The sequence below is a fragment of the Gallinula chloropus genome, assembly GCF_964237585.1.
Source record: "Gallinula chloropus genome assembly, chromosome: 9".
In the NCBI taxonomy this organism is placed as follows: Eukaryota; Metazoa; Chordata; class Aves; order Gruiformes; family Rallidae; genus Gallinula; species Gallinula chloropus.
The window spans coordinates 13,227,433-13,249,362 of record NC_140094.1 but is presented as its reverse complement, the minus strand read 5'-3'; the positions used below and the strand labels follow the sequence as shown (position 1 = coordinate 13,249,362).

The window sequence follows — 21,930 nt, the reverse complement described above, 5'->3', positions numbered from 1 at the left end:
TGTACTGGTGCCATGAGGAGTTTGCAGCTCAGATCTGTGCCTTGCTGGTGTGAAAATTCATTTTATATCCTAGTGACCAGCTCAGAGATTACTGACTCTGTCCAAAATAAGCACACATTCATGGGAGGGATTTTCAGGGACCCGAGTAGAGAAGGCATTATGTATATACCATGCAGCTAGAGAAGCGGCACACCACGCTCCTGAGCAAGGCAGATACACATTTTTGGCACCACCCTCCTCTGGCACCATGCAGAAAACTTTCCTGCCATCTCTTGTACCTCACTGCACATCTCCTCCCCACATCTCAGTAGTCACAGCATCCTGTGCCCCCTGTCCTCAGACAACACAGGGCACAAAGCAAGTGTAACGCTCTGCCACAAACACTCAGCAACGCTATATGCTGTTGCATGCTGCAAAAAGGCATGGAGGACTCAGCACCCACAGGAGACATCCTGTTTGGTCAGGAGTTGACACACCAGTGCAAAGCCACAGTTTGTTTCAAAATTACTTCAAGAGACACGTAACTTTTTTTCTGTTTCAAGTTAAATGAATGCTTTTTCCACTACTCTAGCAGAGCTGGCATCCATAATAATCAAATATGCAACAGAAAAACCCAACCTTTTATCCAGGCAATCATTCCACCAAAAAAACCCCAGTGCTGTTGGGCCATTATCTTCTCCATTTGCTTCCTAAGGATCCTGCACAAGACATGAGGGACTGTCCCCCTTTCCCTGCCTCCCCTGAGGAAAAGAAGGAGCACTGCCCCATTTAGAGGGATGAGAACAACAACAAAAAGATCATCAGGGGTGTTATTTGAGACCTACCCCCTCACATCCATCATGGAAAGTTAGTGTGAGTCACTGACAGCTCAAAATAGACCCAGGTACCGAGCACCAAGCCACACCGAACTTCCTAGTAGAACTTGAAAGGCTGTTTCTGTGCTCTGAAACAGATGTGCACCACGGATGAAATCTGATTATTTTTTAACCTTTTGAAGTCCCAAATGATGGTGATATCACCCCCACATGTATCCACACAAGCCTTCTGCCTCCAAGCCTGCTGTCCTGGAGTCCCCTCACCATGTGAGGGCAGGTGATCTTTCAGTCTCTGACAAAGGATCTGCACAAGTACTTCCAGCACCAGAACCTGTCTGTAGCCTACTCTGCTCTTTAGTAACACACACTCAATGAAGCAAGCCGATATTTCAATCCTTATTTATTTTTAAATGTTATGTCATTTTCCCTGGCAGCAAAGCGATGCCCCATAACCATGCACAGCAGCACAAACCTCAGTGCTATCAATGCATTTCTGCACGTTTTAAAGGCCATAGCACAGAACAGCACTGCTGGCACATCTCAATCCCAGAAAATGAAGAATTACATGTGGAATACACGTGCAGAAGCAAGGGCTTGTGAGCAGGAGCAGCTGGAGCAACCCTGACACAGAGATGGATCGCCTTTATTTTTATCTCCGTGGCCAGCAAGTATGTGCACAAAGCCAGACAGAGAGTAACTTAAAGTGTGTGTAACAACTCACATGTAGGCTCCTGCAGCATCACTCTTGGCCATATACAGGAATGGCAATAAGTTGATGCGTGGGCTCAGGACTCTGCAAGAAGGGCACCATCATCCTGGGTTCACTTCCAGCAAAGAAGAGATGACACTCATGCCTCTGGAAGACTTCCCAGGAAAAACCTTCCTCGTTGTATGTACTATCAGAGCTTTGAAGAGGCAAGATCCTAAGCTGTCGCACTCCAACACACCCACTTCTCCCTCTCCCAAATCAATGCAAGTTTCCTTGTTTATCTAACACTGTTTATCTACTTATCTAATGTTGTTTATCTGTCAGCTTCCTAGCACAACACTTTCATGCCTGCAGAGAAGGATTTCTACTATAAACAGGACTACTTACCACAGCAGAAACTGTAATGCAAGCCTGACAAGCAAACCTGCCATGTGAAGGACTTCATTGTTACCTTAAATTTATGATCGAGAGCCAAATTCAGGGCTAAGGCTTGCATCAAGAAGAGAGGCCCATGGAGCTTGCTGCAAAAGCATTCCCAGCTGACAGGCACGAACCAGAGCAGAAGTGACACAGGCAGGACACTCCAAAGCAGCATTAATAAAAGTTTTGATGGAAGCCAAATTCTGTGTTCACGGTCAGAGGACAGCAGTGATTATACAGAGGCTATAAACCAAGAGAGGAGGTTTTCTGACAAGTCCTAATACCTTTCTCCTCATCTGCTCTGCCTCTGCTGATATCTCTCATGCTCCATTCCCTACACAGCAGCAAGGATGCCTGGCCACAGCAAATGGGAACTCAGCTTAGGGAGAAGTTAGAGGCATTTCTCATCACCCACCACATGAAACGCTTTCATTTGGTAAGCCTTAGGAGGAAGGAAGCCATTTAAAAGGGAACCAGCAAAACAACCACATTGTATCATCAATCTACAACACTCCGTAACAATCCATAAAACAAACACCCCATTACCCTAAGCATCTGCGGGTGGAATTAAGGTCTCCCTAGCAGCTAACTAGCAACACCCCAAGCTTGTCCCAAAGCCGCGTGAGCTGCTCGCTTATCCCCGCAGCCTACACAAGAGCTGTCCGTGTCATCCTGCTGCTTTGCTAAGTAACACCCTCCCACGAGGCTGTTCACAAAACCAACTCAATTCTCCTTCCACGCTGCGGCTGTGCAGAGCCACGGGTACAAGCTGGGTGCTGGCTGCTGCCAAACTTCCCGCTGCAGCACGGGGCGGGTTGGGAGACAAGTGCTAAGGGGTCCTGTGGTGTAAACAGACTAGAAGTCAGGACTTGAAGGTGATGTTAGGTCTCTTCCCATCTGAGAGTGTGGTTATTATCTGAACATTTCCTGTGTGAAGAACGGGGAGGGGAGTTGAAGGCATAAAGGGCAGCCTTGCAACATTTGCATGGTTAAGTTTGACAGCCCTGAGCACAACACAAGTGATATCATTCTATTTCCCATACGGTCATATCATCTCCTCGTTTTGCCACTTCTCAAAGGTAGCAAGCCCCTTTCCTCCCTAACAGAAGGCAATTTACAAGTGTCTTTTAAAGTACACACACAAAATAACATATAGGGAATAAAAAAAAGAGAAAAATGTAATAGGGCATGTAGCTAGAACTTGCAGGCTTGTCATAATCTCACTTGTCTCAGCATGTTCCCAATGAAGTGGAGACACAGGCAATGAGATGTCTCACCAGATGATGGGAGCTCTGTTCCTTGGGCTTCACTATGAAGTGAGCTATCAAAAACCCAATGAACAAATGCATCTGCTGAGGCTGTACAAACAGATGGCTGAATTGCACCCCTGTGTCTGCAGGATTTACAATAACCTGTGTCAGCGACAGGCACCAAACAGCAGTTGATGGGGTCCCCTTGCCACAGAATCACCAGACCCTGCAAAAATTCAGTAAGCACATGCAAGGAAAAGCCACCACCTCTTCCACTTACCTACCAGAGGCTGACATGAGAAAAAGCACAATATGAGGTTCTTATGGAGGACCACTGCTCCCACAGCAGGAACACACCAAATTCTGGGAGGAATCCAGAATTCAGGCACCACAGAGTGGGAATGCTTTTACATTCAATGTTCAACATTAAGCCAGACACGTGCACTAACCAATTAGTTAGTGCATGAGCACTACCTCTTTTCTTCTTATACTTTCCAAAACTCTGTTTTCTCTTAACCTTGTTTTTGGAGATGCCTGACAAACCGGTCAGGACAAGAGCTCACATGTGGCTGCAGTATTCCCACCACCAGCAGGAATCTGCCACCTCCTGATGCATTGCTCAGAGCCATGCTAAGCTTCACGTAGCAAGCAAAGGGGAATGAAAATGAGACAGACCAAGCCCCTTGATATCTCAGTGACCCATGAAGCCCCTGAGCATGGGTTTCTCAAACTGGGAGATAACACTTATGGGCCTATGATGGATAACGGGGATGAGTCCGGTTCATCTTGTGTGGGAGAAGCTGGAAACCTCACACTTGCATATGCCTGTCTGTAAGTGACATCAACTGTTTGACTCTTGGAAGGATCATTCTTTATCCAGCTTTACTACCTGCTATGCTTGATCTTGTGTCTTTTACCCAACTCGTAGCTGTGTGCCCATTTTCTTCATGCTGCACATATCCTGTGCAGCAGCTTCAAATGTCTTGTTTTCATCCCCTTCCACATCCCTTCCTCATCCTTTAGACAGCTTCTACATGAAGTTCATTCTCTTGATATGCAGTTTCTCCCAGATCCTGTGAGCCCAATGTCCTAATTACAATTCAGTTTATTAGCCAGGCATATAACAATTAGATTCTAAAACTGGCCTGCTTCTAATGAGGCTAGACACCACCAAAGCAGTCCACTGCAGTCAATAACAAGGAAAGAGATTTTTTCAAAAGCACTTAAGTGGCTTTGGAACCAGAGTCCCATTTTCAGAGACACTTAGAGTAAGTCACTTTTGTCAATAAGAGTTTGGCTCAGAAAGCTGCTTTGAAAAAATAATACCCTCAGGGTCTTTTAAAATCCATCACTACCAAAGAACAAGTAAAGCGGCCCTGAATCTTCTCCTGGGAAGGCTCAAAAAGTAGAGGGGCTAGATGCTTCAACCCTGTGGAGCTGTGAAGGAAGCAGGGATACCATTCAGCTGGCAACAAGGCTGGATCATAACCCAGGGTGAAGGAGAAGCCTCACAGATCAACCACAGGTAGGGCAATACAAAATTACCAGCCCATTAATTCATTTAACTTGTTATGGTACCTGATGGAGACCTGGTTCAGGGTCCAAGTCAGGGAGCCTCTTTCATTCCAGTTACCATCATTTTAGCATTTGAGCATCCATAGCCCCAGCCCACAAGATGCCCACGAAGCCAGACAATAGCAAAGCTAGCACATTTGCTGATAGAGAGAGAAAGCCCAAAGAAGGCCTGGGGAAGTCCATGACAGAGCCAGGAAACGAGCCCAAACATCTCTGGTCTGCATCTTCACCAGAAAATACACATAGTAGTTGTTCCTCAGCCAACAAGCAGTACCCCACGGGCAAAGCTGTCCTCTCCCATGTCTGCCACATGTCACATTGTCCAGATGCAAATGAAAAGAGATTTCTCTGGGCACGAACATGAGTCTTGACTGATGAAGGGAGTCGATTTGGACATGACAGCTCTGGACAGCCAGCTGCAAAGAGCGAGCCTGGCTTGAAAACATTACCCACCTGTGGCAGGAACATTCCTCTGTCCCTGCCAAGATGCCACCATCAACAGAATCTGTTTAGCCAGTATTGGCTTGAGGAAACAAGTTGCCGATCCCTCATCATGTAATTTCTCACTTGTGTGAGCCGCAAGGGAGAGGGCAGGGAAACACAGTCACATGGACTCCTGGAAACACTCCGTGAACTTGATTTTTTTTGTGATGTGGTCTGCATACCAAGAGTTCTGAGCAGAATCAGGAGCACTGAATCACAGAATTGTAGGGGTTGGAGGAGATCATTGAGTCCAATCCCCTGCCAAAGCAGGTTCCCTAGGACAGGTCGCACAGGTCGGCGTCCAGACGGGTCTTGAATATCTCCAGAGATGGAGACTCTACAACCCCCCTGGGTAGCCTGTCCCAGGGCTCTGTCACCTTTACTGTGAAAAAGGACACTGAGAATCAAATTGAAAGTGTCTGAATCTATACTCTATATACCCTCAGGGCACATAAAGAGAAAGCAAAGGTTGTTTCAGCTTCAACTTGCATCACCAGTGTAGTAAAGTTCTGTGCATCTTAAAGACCCCACACCTTGAGCCTAAGCACTATGCCCAGCAGAAATCCGTAAAGTTTTGGTTAAGTTCAACATTGGAGTAACCAGACATGCTCCATTCAAGCCAAAAGGCACTGTTGGCTAAAACAGAAGATCCACAGGCTATTTGCAGAATATTTTTGGTTTGTTTTGTCCAACAGTTCCCCTATAGAGTAATACCATCTCAGAGTAAGTCACTGTGAAGATGAGGCCGCAGAAAGAGTGAACCAGGACAGTACAGGAGACCCTGCAAAAACAGCTTCCAGACATGAGACCATTCAATCTATACTGATTCACATATTCTCTGTGGCTTCCACAACAAAGAAATGCAATTCAGTGAAGCCATATAATGACTATTTACCGCAGCCTCACTTGAAGGACTTCCTCCATACATAAAAGGAGCTCTCTGAGTTCAATTCTGCCTTCCTACCTCCATCTGAGAATCTCCCAGTCTCCCTCAACTCAAAATCTCTAATAAGCAGAGTCCTCAACTGGCTTTAAGTCCTCACCTTGAAGAAATAAAAGACTTCTGTCATAGGTGAAAGCAAGCCAGTTTGTCCTGCCAGCAATCCTCTGGCCCCAGGAATGCAGTGAGAGCAGAAAGAACTTCGCATCCAGATTTACCTTTATTACCCTGATAGCCAATTTCTCACCAGGTACCTGCTCACAGAATATCACAGATGCATCTTATTAATGTGGAAGCATCTTGAAAACTCAGATGATGACAAGAGACCCTGGGCACTGTTCAGGTATATACTTCAAGAGTTTGCAAATTGAAAACAGGACAGAATAGCTTCTAGAGGCTGCATCCAATATTTCCCAAGAGTTATTACGCCAAACTACAGTAATTCATTAGGGACCTATTTAAATAAGAAAGTGAAATAAAAATTCTGTCATAAAGCTTGTCCAGCATTGAATTAAGCTGAATGATTCATATCAGTAAATGCCATCTCAGCTACAAGAGGCTACACCATAAGCCCCAAACACTTTCACAAGACACAGAGAAGAAATTTAAAACTCATTCTTTCTTGGTAAGAGCTAGCACTGGGATTAAGAGCAACACAGCAGCCTTGATGCATGCTAATCCACAGAAAACACTGGACTTCTGTGCAGGCCCAGCATTTGAGAAAGCTTGGACAGTCACACCAAACACCACAGCAAACCCACAAAGCTGTGCCTCTAGCACATGGCTTGCTAGCGTGGCTTAACTTCAATAGCCATCGAATAACTCCCAAGTTGGTTTTGGAATCCATTCATTCAGAGGATTTGTCAATGCAGAAGTGGCCTTGGTTGAGCAAATAAACTCTTGGAAGTGAATGGTTTAGTCTAGCTCCAAGGAATACTTGAAATCCTCCCTTGTGCTCCAAGTTCAAGCTGTTAGGTTTGAAACTCAAAGACTATGGGAATGTTTTTCTGTAACCCAGAGCCAGTTTAGTATTTAATACCACAGATTTCAGCAAAAGAAACAGAAAACAAAACCCAACCCAGACTAACATCATAGCACTATGACCCAAGAGCTCAAGCTAGCCACATGGTTTATGATGACCCCTTTTGATGACAGAACTACAAACCTGGGACCAAAGCACCCCCTCTTTGAGCTGAAGAACACAAGACATGGTAGGTTCCTGCATGAACACAATTGGGCTCAGTGGGTGTTCATTGCACTTAGCACCTCAGATGAGACCCAAAGACAGGATCACCCACATCAGCTGACATTACAAAACTAACATCACTGCCCTTCACAAACAAGCACCCCTAGACAAGGCATCCCTTCAGCTGAAGCTCCAGTCCCTCAGCCAGCAGCTGCGCTGACTTCAGACATAAGGACCTGCATTATAACTAGCCATAGGCAGCAGGAAACAAAGTGTGCATCTCATGCAGAGGCTGAAAGGCCCATTGTAATTAACCGCTCTCAGCCCTGTACATCGAGCAAGACAAAAACAAACCCCACAGTTCTCTTTTGCTGGTAAGCCCTAAAAACGCTGCCTGCTATTTCTCCTAAAGGACCAATACACCCAGTGCTTTCTCTGCCCATCACCCAAACCACAGCACTTGGCACAGGCTATAGGGAAGGTTAATTCCCACAATAATCAAATTTTACAGCCAACGCCTGCAGGACAGAAAGAACATCACTGCCTTTGAGTCAGAGAGACGTTTTTCTCCCCAGGTTGAACCTGCCTGTTGTTTAGTGGCACACACACACACATACAAAAAAGACAAGACTGTCCACCAAGCACAGACAGGAACCATGCAGAAGGAAGACCCCTTGCCCAGTGCCAGCCAACACTCTGTAAAGAGCATGTCGATGCTCTAACATGATTAATGGTTTACTACAGCTCATGGGCAAGGATGGATGCTCTCCCAGAAAGCATCTGATAGAGGCATGCTCCCAGTATGATTAAGAAAAAGGCATGGGGGTGAAAAAAATGGGGTTTTAACTTTTGCCGTTGTGTTCAACTCACAAGTGTATTGTAATTTGCCATAAAAATTAATTTTCCCAGGTCAAGTCTGTTTTGCCCAGACAGTAATTGCTAGTCTTTATCTCAGCCCTAAAGCTTTTTCACCTTGTTTTCAGCCCCCACCCTGTTAAGGAGAAGAGGTGGGTGGGTATCTGGCTGCAGTCCAAGGTTAATCCACCACAATACCTCACCAAGCAAGGTGGATGCTCTTTAAAAGAGAAAAGTTAAAGCTTTAAACTACTCGGCAAGAATAGCTTTACTAAACCACAACAACTACAGCTCTTCCTGCAGCTCAGAGGAACGAGAAGTGAGCCATAGGACTGAAAAAACAGGAATCTAAACCCAAGGTTTTCTTCCTTAAAAATCAAGACCTAGTTACATATAACTCTTTTTCTGTTGTTTCATAGTTACAAGGAAAGAAATGATCAACCCATAATTTGGCATCTCAATACATCATGCAACACTCAAACCGTGTCAGGATGAGATGCCAACCTGTTTCCAGCAGATGAAAGTCATTAGTGCAACACAACAAGCAGCAGGCCACCACTGGGGGCATTCCTCTTTTATATTTTTCAAAATAATTTTCTTTGAGTCAGTATTTTTAGCTTCTCTTTTGGAAGCCTCTAACGCTGCCCCTCTTCTCCCTTCACGTTTCTAAGTGTAGACGTGTGTAATCTGTACATACAGGTCCAGTACTATTCAGAGGTACCAGGAACCTGTCCTGCTACTGCATCACCCAAGGCACATACAGTCCTGCATCCTGTCAGAGATTCCCTTCAAGCCGAAGTGAGAGGTTTGGCCCATGCTCCAGCATCATAACGGTCCCAAGCAACTCTCTGGTCTACTGGTAATGATGTACCAAACTGTGCTTGCACAAAGCTGAGGAGAGAAGTGGAAAGAAGTAGCAGCTATTTCACATCCTCCTTTTCAGAAATAAAACCCCAAGAACCCCAAAGAACGTTTTTTGCAGCTCTTCCTGTTGAAGTCCTACCAGAGGAAACTAAGACCACTGATCGTTCAACACCCTGGGTTGCAATCCCAAGAAGTATAGGTGTTTTCTCACTTCCCGCTTTCTCTTCGGAGAATTAGAAGGATGAAACAAATCTGAAACTACAGAAAACTCAACAGTCTGTCCTGGTATGGCAACCATAGGCAACCATACCCATCACTGCTACCCTCTGGCCATCCTGCAATGGACTGTAAGTGCTCCTGGCCAGGTAGGGACATGCAAAGCTCCATCTAATACAGATTCCAAGCAGACTCCAAGGAAAGTACTTACTTTTCACCTTACATAAATGTATAGAATAATTCACCTGTTTTAAGAACATGCAGGGCACCTCTAAAGGGCTCCTCAATTGTAAAGCAATTCCACATGGTTTCATTCAATTCTTCAGGCATAAAACTTCAGTATCACCTTAAAATACACATATACAACATATACTTCAAGGCTGAATTGGATATTGACCCAAATACTGATGTGAAACCAATGCTGATTTTAATTCAGAAAAAAAATTATCTATTTTTTTGGTGTGTGGGGGTGTGGTGGGTAGTAATACCACTATTTCAGGTTCTCTGTGGTTGAATTTGTAGTTGCCTTTTTATTAGGGGAAAAAAAAAAAAGAGACGAAAAAAAAACCCCAACCTAGAGAAAATGTTGGATTCAGATCCTAACATCAAAGCATCAAAAAGAAAAAAACACCAAACTTGAAAGCAAATCTGACAGTTGCTTCAGAAACCATAATGCTGGGTGAGTCATGAAGACCTCAAAACAACTGAATTATCCAGGTTCCTTCAAAAACTTCACTGTCATTTTATGGATCACCATAAAACCGAATATTAAGTCTTTTTCCACTTTCAGTAAACTAAGGCATTATGAATTATACAGGTGAAAGCATGGTAAGTGTTTTAAAAGGACATTTAAATATTAAAAATAAGACAATTCCAGCAATCCTTGCCCAGAAGACAGATCACTATGTAACACTGAAAAACAACTTCTGTGCTCCCACACCAGCCCTCACAGGCACTTGTCTAAAAGTCACTGGGCCTGCAAACAGGCAGAAATCATCCATGCGATACCTGCAGACACCATAATGATAAAGATCTTAAAAAAAAAAAACAACACCCAAACAACCCAGGGAAATCAAGCTGGCTGCTTGGCAAGGAGAAAGGATGCTATCAAGGTAGAGGCAACAGAGGGAAAACAGAAACCAAACCACAGCAAATGGCTTTTCTTCTTCTTGAACCCTAGAAAATAAATAACAGCAATGTCTCGTGGTTTCACCCCGGCTGAGAGCCGAGATCCACGCAGCTGCCTGCTCCTTAAAGGAAAATAGCAGGTTAAAGGGAAGGGGAGGGGGGGGGTGAGAAGTAGGGGAAAGGAAAAGGAAGAGAAAGGGGCAAATAACCCCAAGATCAAGAAATTAAGAGGCCCGTGGGTTGGGATAAGGATAGTTTACTAAGATAACAGAAAAATACAATGTAACAATACTAACAGGACTTCAAAACAAAAATATATGAAGCTGTTGATACACAATGCAGTTTCTCACCAAACCACCCAACTCAGGCCGTGCCACCCAGAGTCATCCCAGAACCCGACCGTCCCCCCAGAACCACGCGTCCCGGAGCCGCCCCAGGCCTTCCTCCCGTCAGCCCCCGATATCCTGGGCAGGACGTAACGGGCGTGGAATACTCTCTTTGGTCAGTTGGGTCACCTGTCCTGGCTTCGCCCCTCCTTTCTCATGAAGAGCTGAGAAAGTCCTTGACTGTCTGACAGCAACTAGAAACATCAGGGTGTTATCAGCACTACTCCCATCTTACTCTCAAACACAGCATTAATCCGCTGTTACAAATGAAATTAACTCTATCCTGACCAAAACCAGGACACAATGATAAATATTCAAACTAACCTGAAATAAAAGACTTCATCTAGAATTATGGAGTGTGTTCAGGCACCGCTGCAATACAAGCGCCAGTAAGAGATCTGCAACTTTGATACACCGCTGTGCAGCAGCGGGAGGAGGGGGCCTACCTCCCCCCCTTCTGTAAGAAATAGTTAGATATCGAAACGCAGGAGCACATCACATTCAGAATAACGCTGGAAAAGAGAAAGTTGCTAAGCAGGTAGCTTAAGAAATCTGATTTTAGGTCAGAAGTCTTTCCTAGGTTTGCTAAGTGAGGAGGGGCTGGTGGGGTGATCCAGTCTTCATCTCTACATCATCACAACCACACCCCTGCTTAAAATCTGGGAAAAGGGAACAGTTCCTTTGCTCTGTGCTTCGATCCATCCACTCAAACCGAAACCTCTTGAATGCAAGGACCCATTTCTCTAAACGTTAGGGAATGCTTCCCATAACAGGGCAGAGGCCTCCCAGCATGGACGGGAAGAAGTGCCAGACGCTCCAGGAACTCCCTAAACATCTTGCTATTGCTATGGATTATATCGATAGCACATGAAGCGTGGCAGTGTGAAACCTCTACTCAGTGGAACAGGCAGCACTATTTGCATTGCAGTATGCATCTACAAAGAGACTGAGTCTAGTGGTTGCTCCAAGGTGACCTGGAGACAGGACTCTTGGGGTTCTAGTCCTGGTTTTGCTGCAGAGTATAATGAAGCCTTGTAAATCAAAATCAGTGGCCCATTTTTCTATGCATCAGGAAAAAAGGAATTCTTCCCAACTTCATTGGAGCACTTTAAGGAATTACTACACAAAGTATTATCGTGTGTTTATTTAAACTTCCTTGGATGACGCTTAAAATAGATCACATTGCAGCTTCATCTGGTGTTGATCAGAAGACAAAGCTACTCTAATTCATCCAAGATGCAACCTCACCCACTAAATAGTATGCCATTGTTTAATCTTGCTACCGTGAAGGAATAACTAGAGACCAAGGCGCATACAAGTAAGGAAGCATTTTAGATTATTGTACACATAGGACAAATTCTTCATGATGAATTGCAGAATAACTCTTTCGAAGCAATAAATTTACACTGCTGTAGCAGAACAGAAGCTGGCTTTTGGTCCTTTACAATATCCTGAATGTAATGGAAAAGAAAGCCCACGCAACCCAAGAGACACCCCTTTCTGGGAACCAGGGAGTATTGGCTCTCCCTTGCAGAGAAGGGGAGGGATCACAGTTCAGCTGAGCCCCTTCTGGGACAGGGGCTACGTTACAATTTGAATAGTCACCCTGCATAATGTTACCAAGCAAGAACACTACAGACCTTCAGCCCAATGTATTCAAGATCCCTTTAAACCTCAGCTGCATTACTACCGCAGACCATTAAAACTGGGAAAGAGAGTTGTCACACAGGCACACTGCAAATGTTAAGGGGATTTTGGAAGTGAAGGCTGGCCAAAAGAAAGGAGACACTGCTTTTACGACAGATCGTAACATTTCTAAGAGGCTGCTCTTTCTTTCAGCATTTACAAGCATCAACTTGGCCCTTACAGAGAAAAAGGAAGAACTGTCTAACTTCCTGCTAAGAATAATAGTAAACCCTACATTTAGTTAGTCCATGCTTACACATCAAGTGCATTTTGCCTTTAAATGCATTTCATCAAGAAGGCATCAGATGGTAAGTTTGGATTTACTCAGCAAATGACAAAGTATATCACGTAAGAGACGTTATCTCTACACCATTTCATCTATTAGTAGTAGATAAAAGCAAATTTAAACCAAAGCATACATGCCAGTTACTCACAAACCTTCCCAGTACCCAAAAATCCAGCCTACACCAGGACTGGAATTTGTTTCTATGAATTTATATGAAGTTTTTGTGTTACTGAGTCAATGTCACACTCCCGACCCAAGCCCACAGGAGTCTGAAGACATCAGAACCCAAAGCTGGATCTGGTTCCTCCTCCACCCTGCAGCCAGAGACCTGAAAAACATCAAAAGGCTTCTTAGAGAAGAAATATGAATGTAGTCAAAAGAGCTGGTTCAGAATAACTTTCTGTTCAACTCAGCTGCAAAACAGACAATATTCTCTAATGGGAAAGGCATACTAGAAACAACTTTCCAGAAATAACATTGCCAGCAAAGATATATTAAGGGAAAATGAACTGTAAGCAATAACCAGCCAATGCTTGGCAATCTTTATCCCCACTAAAACATTTATTTTCATTCCATGTTTTTTTTTCCCCCCTCTTAAATACCCCAGTGACAAATAAATTATGAGCATTACAGCTCATTTATTACTCAGCACTGCTTAGAATGGAAAGCAAAAAAAAAAAAAAAAAAGACAAGACAAGACAGCAGTATTTTAAAGTCAATTCTTATTCTAGGAAAAATAAATACTTTAATAAAAACAATACATTAATAAATTCAATGGGAAAACCAGCTATTGAAGTTAAATCACTGGACTGAAGCACCTGAAACTGGAATTCCTTGCTTGGCCAGACTCTTCTCTGCCCATGCCTTAGCCATTTGGGCCCTCCTGATGTTAACCAAGCAAAAGCTTTATCAATAGCTTCAGAAACAGAAAAGAGCTAGTAATATCTACCTCAGTTTCCCCATCTGCACCATTTCTCCCACCCAGTTTAACCACACCTCAAACACTCAGGGACAAGTTCTGTTGCAGAGCACCAAGCCCCATAGGAAGCTTTGAAGTGCTGCAGAGTGCCTATATGAAAACTGCCTTTAATATCCCCTGCACTGACTTCAAGGAGGGTTTGATCTGGTCTCTAAAACAGGAGACAAATGCTTTCTGCAGCCCAAAAGCAGCACTGTATGGCACATTTAACACAGGAAGGGAAGGGGTTGTGCACCAAAGCAACTTAAAAATCCAAGAGCCAAATTCTACCCTTAATCCCTCAGTTCCCAGGTGTCCATCTCACAGGATGCCTATTTCTGTTTGCTCCAACAGGAACCCTTAAATGATTAACTTCTGTGTTTAGCTTAGATACTTTTTTTTACCCGAATATTTAATTTTAAAGTTTTCATCCCAACCTCTGTAGCAACATGACGGAACAGAAGGAGCCTGTCTCAGAGACCACGTAGGCACACACCATCTCACCTGGGCTCCCACAGTACCGGTTTTACTGCAGACACGTAAAGAGGGCTTTTGCAAACTGCAGTCAAAGCAAAGTTAAGCGTGGCTCAAAAGTTTTCATTCAGCAAAACAAGAAACAATTTGGCATTCATTCCCACGCAAACACCAATGCAGCCGTCTTGGGAGGGACCAATTATTTTCCTTTCCATCTCATGCTCAGGCCAGTCATCCTCTTATCACTTGATAAAACACATGAATAGCTGCATTCAAAGCTGCAGCAAACAGAGGCATCTCAGTAGCTCTGTAAAAACAGCTATCCAGAGCACACCAAGTAACTGTTTCTCAATGCGCTTCCCATATGCGTGCCCTTTATCTAAAGAAGCCCCTGACTTTGGCAGATGTTGGGTGCTTGCAACTAGGTCAGTTTGAACCGGAGCGAGCTGAGGCTAAAGGCTAGGGAGAGAAAATTAAATCACACTCCTGCTCCACAAACTGTGGCTGTCAAACCCAGAGCTCTTCGCCTTCTGCTAAAGCAATGATTTCACTACTGGCTAGGCAAAAGATTTGACTGGCAGGGCGATGAAATACCTCTGTGATAAACCATCGGGAGCACTTGGCATGTTATTACCAGTTAAAATATTCCAAAATATAACGCACGTAGGAATTCAGGGGTGTGTGTAGGGGGGGAAGGGGGGGATGGGGGAACAGGGAGGGAAGTGCTGCCAAGGTATGTGAATCAGCCTTATCGAAATCCTCATCGCTGCACGGCCAGCATGACTGATCACACTGCTGCATTCGCCTGAAAGGCACAAGGCTCCAGCTGGAAAACAGAGGTTCCATCCTTCCCTTCCCGGTGCCATCTGCACCAGTAACGCTCGGCCCTGTAATCCACAGACCTAGAGTGCAGGAGAGCAGCCATGGGTGGAAAGCATCTGGGCTTTCTAAAAGTTGCTGCGAAAACCCCGAGTAACTTCTGCGGCAGGAACGCCTGCAGACTCCAAGCAGCGCTCTCCCCGCTGCCACTGCAGTTGCTGGGAAATCCAAGTTTCCAAAAGCACGCAGGAATAATTAGATGTAGCCAAATAAATGCATACACAAAACCTTACAAGAATATGCAAATAATAGGGTGTATTCAGCAGCCCCAGAAATTAAGGCAGCAGCGCAGGCTCGCATTTGCATAAACTATGCAGGGTATGGCACCAAGTCATTTTGGAACGTGCATTTTGCAAACAGCAAGCAGGGTAATTAACAAATATTTTGGAACGTGACATTGATCAAATACTCCCTAAAACTTCACATGGAGAACCTCAGCGACACTGTAGTAATTAACCACAGACATCCACTGTTGGCATCCTGGGGTATTTTCACTGCTGAGTTCTGTGGGAAAAGCATTGGACTTTATAGATTTTTATCAGCATTTATTATTTATAAAGCTCTGTTGGCAAGCACAATGTTTTATGAACAAATAAAAGTGAATGATCTTTGCTTCAAAACCACATAATGAATGAATGTCTACTTTGTACATACATTCAAGTGGGCACTGCTACTTTATTGCACAGGCAACAGGGAAAAAGGAAGTTTTTACATCTCTAAAGAGAAATAACAGTATCTTTTCCTGAAGGTACAGACATTAAAGCCAAGCCTAATCAAACCTGAGCTCCTCAGTCGCTCCTAAGCCAAGCCTTTCCCTTGCTTTCTTAACAAGCTGAGTGTTTGCCCTCATGGTCCCCCTGTGCAGAGCAAGGCAGACAAAAAACCCAAGGAAACCAACTTGTCACCGTATAAGGCAAAAATAGGTTTCTCTTCCCGAGTTACAAATAACTAGGGAAAGTCACACATGTGGCCATGCGAAGCAGAAGTATGAATACAGTACTCGCTCACTGCTGACAGGCTAAAATTAGTAGTTTATTCAACTGCCCAGAACTACACACTGTGTCTGCCCTCCACTGCATCGCCCTATTTGTCTGTTTTTCTGTTTGCTCTCCGCTTTGTCTCGCCCGCTAATTTGTCCCTCGGGGAGCAGCCCGGCACACCAGTGCTGAGCCCAACAGCCTCCGCTCATCCCAGGAGCCCAAGTAAATGAATATCCACTTGCAGTTACACCTGGGCAACTCCACAGTGCCTCTACTGAGTTCACCTCCCCCCCCTCCTCTAGACAGCACCTGGGAACTACACCTGACCCCACGGGACACTTGGTCTACAGAAATTATTACATCTTCTACTCTTTCCACCAAGCATCTTTCCTGCTCCTGCTCGCACTGCCCCATGACACCTGTACGCACAGGACTCGTCCGGATTCGCTTTAAGCACAGATTTACCCTCCAAAGATAATTCCACATTTGCATCTGTTCATTGTATGAAGAGCTGCATGGTATTTGCAGTGACGATAGAGAAATTATACAGGGAAGGGAGGAACACTTGCCCAGTGCAGCTGGGCCACTGCTTACGCATGCTGAGGATTGTTTTGAGTTTAGTTTTGTCCTTTTTTGTCCCCACTGACCAGTTGTCTGTTACTGTTTGTGGATGGGGCTGGCTGCTGGGGAATGATGTCAGGATACAGCCCTGGAGAATGGGTGAGGGTGGAGGCTGCAGCACCTCGGTGCAGTTAACCCCACAGAGGAAGGAAGGAGGTAGGACTCCAGGAGTTTTCCAGCCAGTGGGACTGATGTGTGCGAGGGGGAGCAAGCGTGGTACAAACCATGCCACGAGGTGGGGGAAAAATGCAAGAAGAAATGCTAAACTGTCACGGAGGAGAGCACAATGCAAAGGTGTTTGAGGAAGATGCCATGCTAGGGACTCTTACTGCTGAGCCTACGCTTAGACACTGTAGCGAAGTGTGCCAATATATAGTCCTCCAGCAGATCTATACATTTCCAGCATCCTGGTGCCTACTGGTGACATCACCTCAGTGGGCTTTTCCTTGGCCACTACTTTGGGGGAGGATTCTCTCACACTCATTCAAGCCAATGGCTTGTTTTGCAAGTAACTCATTGAAAATCATGTATTTACTAAGGTGTCACTCACATAAAGCAAGCACATCACTTTCAGGTTCCTACAAATTAAGTGATTACCACCTATACTCACACAGGATATAGAATTACTTAATTTATCTCAACAGGCATTATGTAGTTTCCTTTGGAATTACAAGTATGTTCCAAACTAAACTCAGGTGTTTTATTATACTGAGAGGACTGCTAATTTCCATTCCACATTAACAGGGAATATTAACCACAGTTAGTTTAGCCACATACCTTGAAAAATTATAGATCATGTTCAGTACAAATTTGCATAAGTAGTTTGAGCATGGGAGAGAGGAGCAGTTATAAACGCTGAATACAAGTACAGAATGCAGAGATCTTACACTTACTGTGTAATATATTACGTGTATGGCCTCAAAAAGCCTCAGAGATTATGAATACATTTCTTTTCCATGGAAACGATAATTCTCAAATCCAGCAAGCTATTTTGAGAAATTTAAATCAACTATACACTTGCATCTGCTGGAGGAACACTACTTCATTTTCACAGGCTGCCTCTCTCAGCGTACATTCAGAGGCACAAGCACAGCCGTATGGACATCTTTCCAACTCTTCTACTACAGTTCTGCCTCTGACACCAGCTCTCACTATGCAGATTCAGTGCGAAGCCTTATTTTGCCCGCTCCCTGCCCAACACGGGAGGCTTCACCGGGCTGCTGCACTTCACACACCGCGTTACTTGAAGAGGACAAGGGCAATTAGTAACGCGGGGGCACGAACTAAATACCCCACTAGATTTTCTTGGTGCTTGCTTAGTATAAGGTGGAAAGGCTGGCGTTTCATCCGAGTTACCGGCCAGCTCGGGAACTAGCGGCAGCGACAAGCCCGCCCGCCGCCCGCAGAGCCGTGCACCGGGGGTTCGGGAGTCCGGGGCACCGGCTGCTGAAGTTACCGCCGCACACGCGAAAGGGACGGCAGAAGGGTAACCCCTCACACTGCTGAGTCATTTAAGCTGTGAAACGCCGGGCTGGTGGAAAACCCACCGCGGGGGTAACACACGCACGCACACACACACAAACACACACACCCCGCCGAGCTGCCCCCGGCTGCGAGGAAACTTCTGCCGGCGCATCCCCCTCTCCGCGTCCCCCGCCCGGCACCGGCCGCTGGCTCAGCCCCGGCGCAGCGGGGAGCTCGGGGGGCTGCCCCAGCCGGCTTCCACTCACCAGGTAGGCTCCCACCGTGCCCTGGGCCAGCATCAAGGCGCACTCCGACACCAGGAAGAGCTGGATGCTGGAGAAGCAGGACACCTTCCTCCGCCGCCTCCGCTGCCGCGGCACGCCAGCCCCCGGGAGCTCGCTGCCGCTGCCACCGCCGCCGTCGCCCGCCGAGCCCCGCTTCCCCGGCATCCTCCCGGGCACCACCGCCGCCGCGGGATGGCGGGCCCCGCGGCTGCTCCGCGCCTTCTTCCTCCTCCTCCTCGGGGTGCCAATCACAGCGGCAGCCCGCGGCTGCTGCCTCTCCGCCCGCGGGCTGCTGCCATGGCCAGCTCGCTGCCGCCGCCTCCTCCCTTCTCCCCTCCCCTCGCCGCTCTCCCCTCTCTCCGCCGGCCCCGCACAGGCCGGATCCGCGCCCCCGCCGGCAAGGGGCGGGGGAAAGCGCGCGGCTGGCGCCGGCGGAGGCTCCGCGGCGGGCGGAGCGGGGCGGAGCGGAGCAGCCCCGTCCCGGGATACGCGCGGTGCGGCGCGGCCGGCGCTTATCGCCGCTTATCGCTGCGGGTAGGGGGGGAGAGGCCGCCGCAACATACACACGCGCACTACCCCCTCCCCGCAGCTTCCCCCCCTGGGCTGGCGTCTCCCGGTTCGGGGCCAGCGGACGAAATCCGCACGCGGAGGGAGCGGAGACGGCTCCCGCACTGGGCTGGAAGTTCCTGATGCAGGGTGAGGGCAAGCTGCCCCCAAAGAGGCCTGGCCCACATCTCCTTCAGGGCACTCCCCTCGGCTTGAGTGTCCTAATTTCTTGCTCCTGCAAGTGCTTCTTTCTGAGGGGTGGTGGAGGGGGGGCTGTACAAAAATTGCAAGTTCAAAAAAGATCCCAAGTGTCAGTAGGTGTCATGCCTGTCAGCAATGCTGCCACGTGGGTGAGGCTGCGTGTTGGGGCCATGCTTCATGTCCCCAGCCACGTGCCTTTCTGAGGGTGCCTTTTGTTGTCACTCCTACCTCGAGTTCTAATTTCAAGAGATATCTTCTTTTAAAAACCACTAATCATCACTTCTACTATTACAGCTCGCATTCCTTGTTGGCGTAATAGCAGAACCTGATCTGCTTTGCTCTCCAAGTGCACTTTCCCAGTTCACTTCTGGGTCTACGCTGGGGCTGCCACCTTACTTCTGTATGTTATTAAGCTTGTGGGTAAGTGGAAGTTTAGGTACTAGATACACTTAATACTGGCCTTTGAGAGGAACAGTTTCCTATGGAAACAAAAATTACGTTTTTCAAAAATAACTATACTATTTGGATCCTAAATTTAATTTTCAAAGGTGGTTGGGGTTTCAAAACTCCTGAATACCTGGGAAAACACCTTTGAAAATTGAGCTTAAGAACGCAGGAATTTTTCAAGGCATAAGCCACTCACACCAGGCAGTCAAGGAAACTGACATTTCAAATGATCCATTTCTTCTCCCAAAATACCATCATTGTTTGGGTTGGGTTTTTTTTTTCCCCCTTGGCTTTCTTTTGTATGAGTACCTTTAATAAATATGATGCTGAAAATTAATCTTGAGAGGAGTCTCCACCCAAGTTGACTAGTCTTTACCAAGCCCAGCTGAAGCACACTGCCCCAGCAAAATTGCGGACCATTGCCAGAAAGAAATGCGAGAGACCTGGCACGCTCAGCTGTTGCCCTTTGCTCATCAGCTGCCAGCAGCTCCTTCCCATGCTGAACTTTGGCTCCCCACAGCTTTTCCAGCAGGTCTGGCCATTACCAACAGGTGTCCATAGTTCCATTTGACAGGGTCTTCAACATTGGTCTGAGGGGGCATCGTCAAACAATTAGAGAGGAGAACAGTCTGGTGCTTGTAGTTATGTGGCCTTAATTTTAATGAGATACACACAATGTCTTGCAGACATTGTGCACCTCACAAGATGCACGTTAGAAGCTACCCGAGGCCTCAAATGCCAAGGTTTTTGCATGAGGTCATGAAAAACTGGCTCACCCATACAGCGTTCTGCAGTTCTCAAGGTGTTTGTTTTCCATCCAGGAAAAACTGGTTCTTCCACCAAAAGAAACCCCCCAAAAAGTTCATTTTCTTGAAATCTCTTTAGAATACAAAAGTGCTCATCTCCTTTCCTAACATGTTTATTTAGGGAACTCTGCTATAAAAATATTCTGAAGTTATAAAGCTAGAATTCTCTCTAGATGGGTAGATTCACAGACTAATTCAATTAGCGTGGCTAGACAGATGCTTTGCTCCAGATGGATGCTGTGGTGCGTTATAAACAGGATGGACAATAACAGACTTCAGAAACTGAAAGTAGAGGGGTGTCTCTTAAAACACTTGAGCATGTAGAATTATATAAGGGAAGTTTTAAAATTCCTTGCAAAAATAAACAACAGCCTACCATTTGTGGGGCCCGGTGGTCTTTGCAATTAGTTTTTGCCTGTTGTGGATTAGGTGCTAAAGGTATTAAAACCTTTAAGGCATATAACTCACCAAGTGTGTATCTGGAGACCCAAGTAATCTTCTCCATATGCTACCACAGCTACCAACAGTCAAGTCAATGCTTTAAAGTTCTTGAATATATATATATATACACATAAATATATGTAAGTGCCATTGTGTGTCTTGATCATATCTTAGATGTCCTGTTGGAAGAGTTTGTCCAGGCTAGGGAAGCACATATAATGCTTGTCTGTCACGAGGAAAACAGCTGCTAGAAAAATTTGACTCTAATACTAATTATCTGAAACATCTGGTTGGTTAGTTTATTGCAGCAGAAAACAATTATCAGTTACATTTCTGTCTGGAATAGACAAAATGCTTTGATTTTGGAGTTTTTGTCTTCTTTACTTTGTATACTTGAACTTAATTCTGGAAAATTTCTTCTGGATTGCTCTGCTGAAAGAAAGGATGAGGGTCTTGCACCTGCACTCAAGTATGTCAGTGGACCTGAGTTTCCTTTCTGCCAACTTTTCAGCATGTCACATTCCTGAGAGATCTCAGTAGAGTGTTTCAGGGATGCACAAGTGACTTGTTTGGACATAATAGTTAATTATTGCTATACCAAAACAGTTTTTCTTGTCTAAATTGGCCCAGCTTTAACTACTAATGTGCAGAATGCTAAGATTCTTGGATTATCATTAGCCTAGAACAAAAAGGGACTTTACAGCTGGAATAGTCCCTTTTCTTCAGGGCTCAGTAGTTTTGCCAACAAGATTCTCAGCTATTTCCACAATGACAGCAAGCATTAGCCATTTCCTGCCCCAATAATTTGTATTAAAATTTTTGAAGATACCTTGTCAGATTTTTATAAATACTTGGACATTCAGAGCTGGGAGGCAATGTGATGCCACACATAAGGTTGGACGCTACAATCTTGAACAAGTCAGCTTCTCCAAAACAGTCTTACTACCTCGTGTCTGCTGGACTCCTTGTGAGTACCTGTGGCTCGTGTCAACATTCATCTTTGGGTAACCTTATCAGTTGGAGTTTCTCA

At 45.7% G+C, this 21,930-nt stretch overlaps 1 protein-coding gene across 1 annotated transcript in view; it reads right to left on the bottom strand.

Annotated features, from left to right (window-relative positions):
• The window catches only part of SLCO3A1 (solute carrier organic anion transporter family member 3A1), a 139,605-nt gene extending 120,877 nt beyond the window's left edge, over window positions 1-18,728 (bottom strand). The window contains exon 1 of the mRNA XM_084267883.1: window positions 18,442-18,728. Coding sequence (XP_084124009.1) covers window positions 18,442-18,624 — 183 coding nt within the window. The 5' untranslated portion in view covers window positions 18,625-18,728. The remainder of the gene's footprint in view (window positions 1-18,441) is intronic.
• Between the last annotated feature and the right edge of the window lie 3,202 nt (window positions 18,729-21,930).